Here is a 12,500-nt window from a genome sequence, read left to right as displayed (position 1 = left end):
TAGACCAAAAGTGATATTATTATGTAGGCGAGTTGAGCTAAATCACGACTATATGTGTACATTTCACGTACATTAATTTGGTTCTCAAAATCTCTCAAAAATACCTAGAGCTACTTGATAAAACGTTTAGATCCTGATGGAGCTCATTGTTACACAGGCACTTGTGACAGACATGACAGCTTAAGATTGTGTCCCCAAATAAACATCCATAGTATTCTATCTACTTATTACTAGGTGCATGTCTTGTCTAGGTGCCAGGGGGTGTTATGGGTAAGACCATTTCACACATAGTTGATTCGCTCTTCACAGAGGGTCTGTTCAAAACACGAGTCCTGTGATTCCTCATAGTTCTGTTTTTAATATTGTGCCCCAAAGCTTCTATGACCATGATAAGACACTGACAATGTGCTGAAAGCAGGCTCTACACAAAACCCCCTTTCCATTCCTACCCTTGGACTTTTTTTTTGTTCCAACAGCTTTCATCGTCCCTCTCATTGTTAGATAGAAGTAATTCCCCCGAGCATTCAAGAAACAAAGGTTTCTCGCGCGGTCTGAGATAATGAAAAGAAAAACCACTACACTTACTGAGACTAAGCTGTTGGTAATTATTGGCCTCCAAGAATCAGCTGGTTGGTGTATAAAGCAGGTGGTTAGCTTCTGTGCATGGACAAATTGCAAAAAGAAGTGCTAGCATGTCACATAATTACACATCAACCAACACCATTGTGTCCAATGTTTCCTCCATCAGTCTGTGAAGTCAACAAGGGAGAATGCTAGCCCCGTGACAGGTTTTCTTGTTGTTGTTGAATGAAAGCCAAACCTCTTTTCTTTTTTGCTTTGTTTCCCCTATATGACTGTGATTGGTCTCAGACTGGTGGTTTAATGCATCTTGGTGATCAATTTGTTATTTTAGCAGCTGCTCTTTTGTGAGGTAGGGGCTTGGCAAAGCCACAGTCTGTCATGAAGAAAAAAATAGAGATTATCTGCTTTGATAGATGCTGTATGCTTCATCATGTTTGCAGTCACTGGAATACTTAATCCTCCATTCTGTTTGGTGCAATGAGAGCTGTCACTTTGAGAAACAGCCCTTCAATACAGTAGCCTGGCTCCCAAGTTGGGAGTATTGTACAGTCTGACTTGCTTTGAATAACAAAGACCTGACCTAGATTAGGTCTGTATTACTAGGTAAGACCACCCACTGTGGATATTATAATCATGATCCCTCTGGACAATAAAGCCAGCATCTAAGGAAGTGCCAGAATTATACATTACAAAGTATACAAAATGCATGTACCCAGTAAAAATTACACAGAAGAAGAAACAGAAGAATTCCCAGTTGCCAATGAGTAGGAACCCCTAAAGGTTCTATGATGAACCTATAGGGACTTGTAAAAATGGGACTTGATTTTTTTTTAAGGGTTCCTCAGAGAACCATTATGTGTCCCCCCATAGTGGCAAACTAAAGAACCTCTAAAGGTTCCTCTCATTTGAGGAACCCTGCGATTGCCACTGTAGAAAAGCACCTAAACCAAGGAACTTTGTTTTTTTTCCAAGAGGTTTAGGTTTTTCAGAGAACTTTTGGGGTTCCTCTGGGAATTTGTGGGCTCCTCAGCATCCAGCTGAAGGTTCTCTGAGGAATCTTCAATTTTTTACAATGTAGTTGCCATATTCCATTTATAGAATATACAATATATACGTATATTCTATATACATACAGCTATGCTGCAGATTCATTCGCAGGGATTATTCCTTTGAAATCTTTTTAGAGTTGAGAAATGAACATCAGCCCTATTCAACTGAATAGCTATTCAATTTGTACTTACATCAGTCAGTTTAAAGTTCTGCAAATATTTTCCGTTCACCTGTGAAACACAGAGTACAGCAGAGCTTTTTTTCTCATTTGTTTTCGTCTCTGTTTGTGTTGTTGTATGATTGCTGATATTTATTTATTTTTTCCCCTCTCTTGGATAGCACTGGATACGGGGAGTGTCTGCTGGACGAGCCTGTTGGCAGGACGTACAACCTCCCCACCCAGCTCCCGGGCCAGCTCTACGATGCCAACCGGCAGTGTGAACTCATGTTTGGCCCCGGATCTAGAGTTTGCCCCTTCATGGTAAGTTACCTCTCCGGCTAGCTCGGCCAACGTCAACTAGAGGACATTCGACCTGTTGATTCTTCATACGGCTCTGCCTGAGGGACAAATTACTTCATGTTTGCCTCCTGTGGGACAACATTGTGGAATGCAGATATTGTGATCCTGGGCTTTACTTGAAAGTATCTTTGCTAGCCATTTATCAATGAAGTTGGTTGCCAATGGGCAATTGCATTAAAACCACACAAAATAGCTAACATAGCTAGCAACGAAGCTGTTGAGAAACGCAACCCCAATTAATTAGCAGTTTATTACAATACTTAAACATTTCATCAACATTTCTAAGGACATCTTGAATATTGTCTGCAGTTAAAACTGATTAGCTAATGGTCTGCTTTAATTGTGTGTTCTTTAAATTCCAAGTCTGCCTGCCACATGAACACCAGTTGATCTATCTTGGATTTGAGCACATTCCAATAAACCACACATCCTTTGATGTTGTGTTGTCACACATCACTCTTCAAATGACCTTACATTGGGACTGGCAGGTCCCTTGACCTATGTCATCATGACCTGTGCAATGTCTAACCAAATCAGATAAGCATACTTGGCATGTTAAAGAAATCCTTCTTCTCTTCTCTTCTCTTCTCTTCTCTTCTCTTCTCTTCTCTTCTCTTCTCTTCTCTTCTCTTCTCTTCTCTTCTCTTCTCTTCTCTTCTCTTCTCTCTACAGAAACCATGCAAGCGGTTGTGGTGCACAAGTGCCGAGGGGGACCATAAAGGATGCCGAACACAACACATGCCCCTGGCTGATGGCACTGAATGTGGACATGGAATGGTAAGGCAGCAAATTGCAGCATGTCACACAACATTTCAGAATAAGTAGATGTATTGTTATCAATGCGTACGTAGAAGGTCATCTGCTCTGTTGACCTTGTTAGAGGATTTGCAGACACACTATACCAGACAGACCCTGAAGTGCTTTGTTTCTTTTCAGTCGAAAGCCAAAAATGGTGGTCATAATAACACTGATGAGCATTCCATAGTTATTTATACTCTAGCTAGTTTGTTTATTTACATGTAAACAAAGTGTTGTGTAGCATTAGCTCCCGCAGCTGCCAATGCTGTTCGCTCCTGGCTTTCACCTTCGGCACGCTATGCTAATTAGGCTGGCTAAGGGTATTGGGATTGACACTGGAGGAGCGGTAGGAACGATGCAAGGCGAACAAGGTGGGGTGGGTTGTGGTGGGGTGATGTGTGGTCGGCCAGAGGAGTGGAGGTGAAGGAAACCCAGCGCTGGCCTCTTTGAAAGGGGATGCCGCCCGCCGTTCACAGTTGAGTCACCTTGTCCTGAACCCGTGACCCCAGCGAACCTCTTTAAAATGCGGGTGAGTGGGTCACTGGTCAGGGAGTAATGGAGCCCAAGGCTGAGTCTTAGCCTGCACACAAAAGACCCCACATCTCCTGATTGAGAGTCGGCGGGGGAACGGTGAGTGGTGGTGGTGGTAGTGGTGGTGGTGCGACGTGGTGGTGTGAGGTGCTGGGGAGGGGGTGGTGGGTGGCTGGTGTTGTGTATAGGGATCTTTCTCCTTCTCTTTGGACTTAACCCTTTCCCTACAGGAGGCAATCAAGGGAATCAAGGCAACTTCAAAAAACGAGAGTCCAGTATTGTGCCATGTACGGACTCGGGTGTGTGGGAGGGGGAGGGGGTGTTAGGCAGCGGTAACGCTGAAATTACCACACTTGAGTGGAGAAAGACATTAGCTATAAGAGCCTGCATCTTAATCCAAGCAAAACAACCCGGCGGTCAGTGTTTTGGGGTTTGAGTTTGTCTTGTTAAGTGTTGTGTGTGGCGTTGGCTGGTGCCGTGGGAACGTTAATGTTGAAACGGGATCGGTGTCACCATGGGAGTGGAGCTTGGCTAATGAAATGCATGGAGGCATGACGCGATTTTATGGCGTTGTAGTCATCCAATGTGCAGAAACAAGGGTTGTCACTTTACCTGAAACTGTTAATCATAGATTTGGCTATTCAATAATTAAGCGTCCTTATCGTTAAGAAAATGACTAAAAGAGGACTGCACACAGTTTTTTTGTTGTTGTTGAGCAATACATTTCGCCATACATCCTCATCAGGCTCAATTTCAAATTCGAGTGGCACCACTTCTCTCATGGTAAAGTAAAGCTGACGTTTACTTCTATCTTAAGTTTTCTTAAATTGAAAATTAAAACGAAATGTCGCTGTACCACATAGATGCTCCTTGGAGAGGCTGACACCATGTTGTTTTTTTCCCTCGTCTCTGGTAGGAATGTCTAAACAAAACGGGGCATGCAAAGGTGGTCGTTTTCTTTCCTCCTCCTCTCTTTCGTTTCTTATCCTTTTTCTTCTGACCCGTTGCACCTTTGTTTTTGGTGCTGAGGGTTTTGGTGTCATCTCCACTGGTGACTCTTTGAAGTGGAGGGAGTTGAAAGAGAGGGGGTGGGGGCTCTCTGTTGTTGCTCACCTGCCAGAGATGCACTCTTTCATGTGGGTAGGGCTCCTCTCCTCTCCGAGGGACGCTTTTAATATGGAGATGCCTACTGTGGGCCCGCTCAAATGAATAGCGTGGTGTGTTCATAGAACGAATGCCAAAGACCTTGAGTGCCTCTCCTTTTCTCACTATCGTGTTGTGGTAGGTCTCTCTCTCTCTCTCTCTCTCTCTCTCTCTCTCTCTCTCTCTCTCTCTCTCTCTCTCCCTCCCTCTCTCTCTCTCCCCCATCTCTCCCCCAGTCACTCTTTTTTCCCAAAACAATCTGCACGTTTTTGTCAGTCATTGTCTACTGTAACTGCAAAATGTGGCAAACACGTACAGTATACGTACAAGTACACAAACACGTACATGCATGCACTCACACGTACAGACAGACAGAGAGAGAGAGAGAGAGAGAGAGAGAGAGAGAGAGAGAGAGAGAGAGACAGGGAGAGAGAGACAGAGACAGAGACAGAGCGAGAGAGAGAGACATAGAGAGAGGTAGACACGGAGAGACAGAGAGAGAGGAAACCACACAAGCAGAAACCACAAACCGAGACCAATTCTTTCACCCCAGTTTTTCTCCATATCTCTCTGTTGCATTTACAGTTGCATGTCTGATTTCATGTACACGTACATGTACATTTCACATTGCTGATATCAATCTACACTACAGCATCTGACCTTATGTCCTCCATGAGTCGATTACAGTATATTTCATTTCCTGTCTAACGTCATCGTGTTACATATGGAAAAAATGAAATCAAGCGAAAGATCTCATACTTTACATACTTCACGTGTTGGATTCTCTGAAACCACGGGAAGATCTCAGTAAGCACATGACCCTGTGCACAGAGGTTAAACCCCATCTCAGGTTGAATTATTTTAATGGACGTCATTAAATGGATCAGGCTTAGGTCACTGGACATGTGTAGTGTTACAGGATAGCTCAAAGGCTGACATCTCACATTAAAAACTCTCATTTTTCCCTGTGTGTGCACTCCCCCCTGTAATCTCAACAGGCTGGTGTCTGGACTTGTGTAATCCTCTCCAACATTGTCTTTTGCGTTTTCTTTGCATCTCTCCATTTTCCTTTCTATCGTTCTCTGTCTCCGCCTCTGTCTCTTGCCTCTCTCTCTCTCTCTCTCTCTCTCTCTCTCTCTCTCTCTCTCTCCCTCTGTCTCTCTCTCTCTCTCTATCGCCCTCTGTAATGTCTCTAACAGCTCTCTCTCTTTGCTTGTCGCTCTCTCACCCCCCTCTCAGTTTCTTTCTCTCTCTTCCTTTCTGTCTTTCCCTCTGTCACTCTTGTGTCCCCCTTCCCCTCCCCTTCCCTCCCCTGTGTTTCTGGGTGCTGGGGTGCCTAACATGGTCACATGTCCCTGGCGGCCTGTCTGTCATCTTGCCCAGTGGGCTGAGCACTAACAAGGCCATCCCATCACTTGTTGTCTATAAATACCACCCCCTCTCCTCTCCCACGTCTCTGCTTCCCCTCCTTTCCTTTCCTCCTCCTCCTCCTCCTCTTTCTCCTCCTCTTTCTCTGCCACCTCCCTTTCTGTTTTTCAAAAGCCCTCCCACCAACAAACCCCCCCCCCCCTTTCAGGCCCTGCTGTCATCCACGTCGACAGCAATGGACTCCTCTGTGGAGGTCCCTGCCCCCTGGTCTTTTGACATCCACTAGGCTGTGATTGAGTGGGTCATTGCTGGGGGTGGACAGGGAGCCGTACGGTCACTGCCAAGTGTCCTGCTAAAGTGGGGGCTTTTTCATCTTGTCACTGGGGTTGAGAATCAAAGGCTTGTCTCTTGTCTTGTCTCTCTGCTTTCTTGCCATGCCTTAGCTTGGGCCAGTGCCAGTTGCTCCTTCCCAATGCTGATGTGACTGAGCAGGTCAGGAAGTTGTTTTTCCTTCCTCCTTATTATTGGTAAATGGGACTGGGGTCGCCATGTCAATACGTAATATGATGGTCCCTTCCCTCCGTACTGTATTTCCATGTGTGAAATCGACGGGACATGACTGACTCGCAAAAGGAAAGTAGGAGAGAAAAGGAAGAGAGAGAGAGAAAAAAAGGCTGAAAGAGTGGCATTGTGCTCCGGCTGAAGTCTCTTTCTAGCCCGGCCGGCAGAACCGTTCTGAATCGGCGCAACCTGCCCCTCGTCTCAGACCATTAGAGGGAGATAATGAAGTCTTGAACAGTCTGGCGGAATAGAATTTGCTGGCCAGCGCTGCCTGTGCTGCCTGGGCTGCCTGGGCTGGCTGTGGGTCGCCTTGGCCGGAATTTTTTTGGCAGCCACGGCCTCTCGGTGCAGTGAGCCGCTCTGTGCTCGGTAGCCCCTGCCGGCTCGTATCCATATCAGCAGCGGCCTTTCAGCTAATCTCTTCTAGCGTTTTTTTTATTTCCCCACCAACCTGACCCAGAGTTGTTGTTTTTTTTCTCTCGCAAATAAAATGGTGATTATCTTTTTTCATGTCACCACCATAGTTTCTCTGTTCCTGCCAAGTATGCCAGGCAAAAAAAGGCTTCATGGTTAAGAGAGGGAAACGCTTTGTGAGTCATTTTTCTGAAGGCCTTTAAAGCAAGCCCTTTTCATTGAAAACCCATTCAGAGAATGTTCATTTGCTGCCTTTTTACAGGTTACTGTATTTTATGAACAGTTGCGGTTGCCCACTCAGAACTTCATGCACTTGGATTTTTATTTGACCATAACATTTGCATGAAGACCTGTTGCATGAGTTGCATTGAGTGTGGAACGGCAACTGTTTTCATAAAGTAACCTACTAGGCCGCCGTATACACACCTCACTGGTGTGCGTTTCCTTAAACTGAAGAATTGCCTTTTACAGGTTACCAGTGGACTATACTCGCCATGGCCCCTTTTTATTTGCATTTGTATCTAGAGTTTAGCTGTAGGCTGAATGGAATGATACACGAGAATCTTCGCTGACAATTTCAATTAGTATTACAATAACTTCCTTTACATTCACAGACATATCCTGGCAAAAGCATCAGGCAAGCAAAATGTCTGTTACACATGGTATGCAGAACAAAAACGCCTCCATATTACAGATATGGGTCAAAGTACTCCTGCTTTTGCAGAAAGACTTTTGTCCTTGCAGAAAGAACATGTTTTACCCTTACCATGAATGGAGGGTGACGCAACAAAGCAGTTGACACCATGTCTTCCTCTGCTCTGCACGTGTAAGCCCAAGGCTGTTATTAACTCCAAATGACTGGGTTACCTACCTCAGCTGGACCATTCACCAACACCTCTGGATGACTTGTAGCTTTGTTTTTTTCTCTCTCTCTCATTTTCCTGATGAGTTGTACAAAGCAAGGAAATGAGACCTGTTGGACCTTTGGGTGCTAGGCATATTTATCAGTGTTCAGTAACCTATCATCAGTTTTCCGTGGCAAGACAAGGTCGATAACGAAACCCATCGTAGCAGATATGCAGCAGAGGTTTTGTTTTTGTCCTCATCTTTGTAGAAGGTGCTGGAGGCGCATTAGAGGTAACTGTCATGGCGGATCAGAGATCTACGGTAAAGATGTCCCAACTACTTAGTTTCGTTTTTGTTATGCCCGTCATGCACACTGCTGGTGTGGTCACGGGACCCTTGTTTTCAGGCGTGCAGCACCAAGATTAGTTCCGACATGGACCTGAAGACAACAATCTCAAAAAGGATTTGATTGATTGAAGACATTCTACAGTATATTACATGTGAGGATAGGCGGAAACGTCTTCTACCTTGGTGGCATGGTGTGAGAGGGAGAGTTTTTAAGGCAATAGATAGATATCTATTATTGGCTGCCAGTGACGGTAAAGAAATCAGTCCCTGCTGTGGGGACGGTGAACTTCAACCCTGGGCCGTCAGAGGGGGCCGACATGAAAGGTGAGGCTGCGTGGAAAAAAAAAACCCTCTTGCCTTCAGTTAAAATGAAAGGCTGGGTGGTTTTTAAATCAACCCCCTCACCCTGTCATTCTTGGTGTAAGTTGATGTATGGTTTTTCTTTCCTCTCTTTCCTTGGTTTGTGTGTGTGTGTGTGTGTGTGTGTGTGTGTGTGTGTGTGTGTGTGTGTGTGTGTGTGTGTGTGTGTGTGTGTGTGTGTGTGTGTGTGTGTGTGTGTGTGTGTGTGTGTGTGTGTGTGTGGTGGGGGGGGGATGTTTTTTTTTGACAGACACTTCCTAAGAATTACAGGGCAGAGAGAAAAGCCAATAAGAGAGGAGGATAGCAGATGTACAATGTTCTCTTAAAGCGATGGTTCGGAGTAGAATCACCCTAATGCCATTTGAACCGTGACACCCATCCACCTTTACACCCGAAGTGTTTTCTGCCGCAGGCTTACATCAACAGAGTTGCCGTGTTATTCGATGTTTATTCCGGTTAGCTTGACTCAAGCGCATATGGATACTGGGCACCGTCTCCAAACTTTCCCCACAAAAATAACATGTCATGACACCAAACTTCTGCAGTAGCACAAATATGGTCTGTACTCACGAAACGAAGCATTTGGAAGTTTGGAAATAGTCCAGGAGTTTATTATTATCAACACAAGCCGAATAGCTTCTCTGCTGCTAAAGCTGCGCCAACGTTACTTCCGTCATCTAAGACAAGCATGTAAGAGTCCTCAACGAAGCTCATAATATGCACAATGAAAAGTGAATTCAGCATCAGTATTGATAACGAAAATCCTTGTCTAATTGATAGTAGGTAAGATTTGAAATATCTTTTAAGTATTGCCTTGAAAATATAAGCCTTAATCACAATTCAGTGAAAACTTTTTTAACACTCTCCTCTGGAAGTTTGTTGAAGACTTTTACGGGCTTGTCTCATATGACGGAAGTAACGTTGGCACAGCTTTAGCAGCAGAGAAGCTATTCAGCTTGTGTTGATAATACTAAACTCCTGGACTATTTCCAAACTTCCAAATGCTTCGTTTCGTGAGTACAGACCATATTTGTGCTACTGCAGAAGTTTGGTGTAATGACATGTTATTTTTGTGGGGAAAGTTTGGAGACGGTGCCCAGTATCCATATGCGCTTGAGTCAAGCTAACCGGAATAAACATCGAATAACACGGCAACTCTGTTGATGTAAGTCTGCGGCAGAAAACACTTTGGGTGTAAAGGTGGATGGGTGTCATGGTTCAAATGGCATTAGGGTGATTCTACTCCGAACCATCGCTTTAACCCCCTCTTCCTGAATGGCCACACAGTTTACATCTCACCCATTAACACCACATCGCCATTGATTGCAGGCATAACATTGTTCAGCCCATGTGCGCGTGTGTGTGTGTGTGTGTGTGTGTGTGTGTGTGTGTGTGTGTGTGTGTGTGTGTGTGTGTGTGTGTGTGTGTGTGTGTGTGTGTGTGTGTGTGTGTGTGTGTCTCTGCGTGTGTGTATGTGTGTGTGTGTGTGTATGTGTGTGCACGTGCACACGTGTGTGTGTGTGTCTTTGCATGTGTGTATGTGTGTGTGTGTATGTGTATGTGCATGTGTGTGTATGTGCATGTGTGTGTGTGTGTGTGTGTGTGTGTGTGTGTGTGTGTGTGTGTGTGTGTGTGTGTGTGTGTGTGTGTGTGTGTGTGTGTGTGTGTGTGTGTGCTTGTGTGTGTGCTTGTGTGAGCTTGCGTGTGTGTGTGTGTGTGCCGCCACCAGTGGTGCCGTGAGGTGCCATGTCCGTCGAGGAATGCGGGACCGGGACGGGTGTTTGTCCCCATGTGTGCACACATGCTTACGTGTGAAAATATTTAATGGAGAACACATGATCCAGCGACAGCTGGGCAGGTTTGCCTCATAAGAGCCGGCAAATATCTCACGGCACTCTCAATGAAAGGCAAATCTTGACCCTCTCCCAGGAGGGCTCCAGGGCTCTCTGCGGAGACAGACTTTAGCCCAGGAGTTGTCAAGGCAGCGTTTTTTTGTTTTCCAAGGCCGTATTTGTGCACCCTTGAGATGTCTAATTGGACTCGAGCAGAGCAGAGCAGAGCACAGCCCCATATGCCTTCACGCTCAGAGCAGAGCAAACACACCATGCTCTTGGCAGATGTGTGTTTTTTTTTCTCTCCCTTCTTTCTCATTTACCACCTTCTATTCTCTTTTTCTCGCTCGCTCGCTTTTACTTTTTTTTCACCAACCCCGACCACCACCCCCCATCCCTCCATCCCTCCATCCCTCCAACCCTCCAACCCCTCCACCCCACGTCACCCTTTCAAGTTAAACAAAGAGGCAGTAAACATGAAATGCCAGCAGGGAGTAGAATGGCTGAGAGGCTTACAAGGGCTTTGGTCTTGCCTTGACAGCCAGGGCCTTGTGTTTGACAGGTATCCAGGTCTTCACGAGAGGCGTCCTGGTGGTCCATGGGACACCGTATGTTTTTTTTTTCGTTATATTTTTTCCTTTTCTCGCAAATTACATGGATGGTTGGATGGCTAAGGAAACAAAAAGACAGAAAATAGAAAGACAGCAAAATAAAGAGAGGTACGTAGAATAGAAAATGTGTGTGTGTGTGTGTGTGCGTGCGTGCGTGCGTGCGTGCGTGCGTGCGTGCGTGCGTGCGTGCGTGCGTGCGTGCGTGCGTGCGTGTGTGTGTGCGTGCGTGTGTGTGAGTGAGTGTGTGTGTGTCGGACTCACTAAGCCTTGGTTAGTTGCCAGGTGTGTGAGAGAGAGAGCAAGTATAATAATAAGGTCAAGGTTTTTTTCCTCGCTTTTGAGAGCAAACACTTACTTTCAGAGAGAGTTAAGACGGTTTTCTTCTTACGTAAACCATTAACAAATAATCAACTGGATATGCGGAGGGAAAAAAATATTGTGCTTTTGAAATGGAGCCCTGAAAACTAAAAAAAATGGTGGCCAATTCTATGACTCATTCCTAAGATCAACGACGACCAGCAACATTTGTGTTTGTTTAGTCGGAGCCTGAAGCTATTAACACCTGCCTGTCATGGACCAAGGCCTGGCAGCTCCATCATTACACTTTGAAAGTGCAGTGCTAATTCAACCCTTAGAGAGCCGATTGAACCTCTTTTAGAGTGTATTTTGGTTCCAAAGTAACGAATTAAAGGCACGTTTTTACTGTGTACGCTTTGAAAATGTATTAAACTCCAGAGAGTCCTACGAACGCCAAGAGTGTCCTATGAATGCCAAGACTTGCGGAGGTAACTGACTGCGTAATGAATCTGGGTTTGTGTGTGTGTGCAGGTGTTTGCCTCGGCTAAAGGACCTCATTGTGCGTTTAAAGTTTGCAGTCACAGAGGCTAATGCTAACTCTCTCTCCTGGGAAAGTGGCTACGACAGATATGCCATTAATGGAAGTCCTTGTAAAGGGCCTCTTGCACTATAAAAACGTGCCCTGTAATTAGCCGTATCCCAGTGCCAATTTATGTTTTCAAAGGAGAACATTGCCACCATGAGAGAGAAAATGAACTAAATGAACTTGGTGTGGTGATATCGCATGGCATGTGTAGTATGTCATAATGATGGTTAATGCCATGATGAGTAAAGGCTAGAATATGCCTGCAGCAGAATGTGCATGCGTGCAGGAAAGCAATGTCATGCATATTGTACAACTATACTTGCGTGCAGACAGTACAATGCCGTTCACTTTAATGCAGGATTATGTGATGGGTGCGCATGCTGTAATATTCACACAACCACTTGGAGATTGCATTACACTCAGCTGACGCTTTTTTTATCCAAGGTGACTTGCAGATATGACAGGCTATTGGTTACAGTCCCTGGAGCAATCTGGGGTTAGATGCCTTGCTCAAGGGCACTTCAGCCATGGATGGAGATGTAGGGACTGGTAAGGGCAGGATACGAAACTGTAGCCTCATAGGACATCTACAGGTACCCCGTAGATCTATCATGTGTAGTGTAGAGTGATCTGTAGCAAGTAAGAGCACTCAT

General features: G+C 45.3%; 1 protein-coding gene across 1 annotated transcript in view; it reads left to right on the top strand.

The window, feature by feature from the left end:
- LOC134447591 (A disintegrin and metalloproteinase with thrombospondin motifs 20) overlaps positions 1 to 12,500 on the top strand; it is a 158,820-nt gene that overhangs the window by 50,048 nt on the left and 96,272 nt on the right. The window contains exons 10-11 of the mRNA XM_063197114.1: positions 1,972 to 2,113; positions 2,825 to 2,929. Coding sequence (XP_063053184.1) covers positions 1,972 to 2,113; positions 2,825 to 2,929 — 247 coding nt within the window. The remainder of the gene's footprint in view (positions 1 to 1,971; positions 2,114 to 2,824; positions 2,930 to 12,500) is intronic.

Source organism: Engraulis encrasicolus, chromosome 4 (genome assembly GCF_034702125.1).
Source record: "Engraulis encrasicolus isolate BLACKSEA-1 chromosome 4, IST_EnEncr_1.0, whole genome shotgun sequence".
Lineage (NCBI taxonomy): Eukaryota > Metazoa > Chordata > Actinopteri > Clupeiformes > Engraulidae > Engraulis > Engraulis encrasicolus.
Note: the sequence above shows the minus strand (reverse complement) of the source record. Positions and strands in the feature narration are given on the sequence as shown.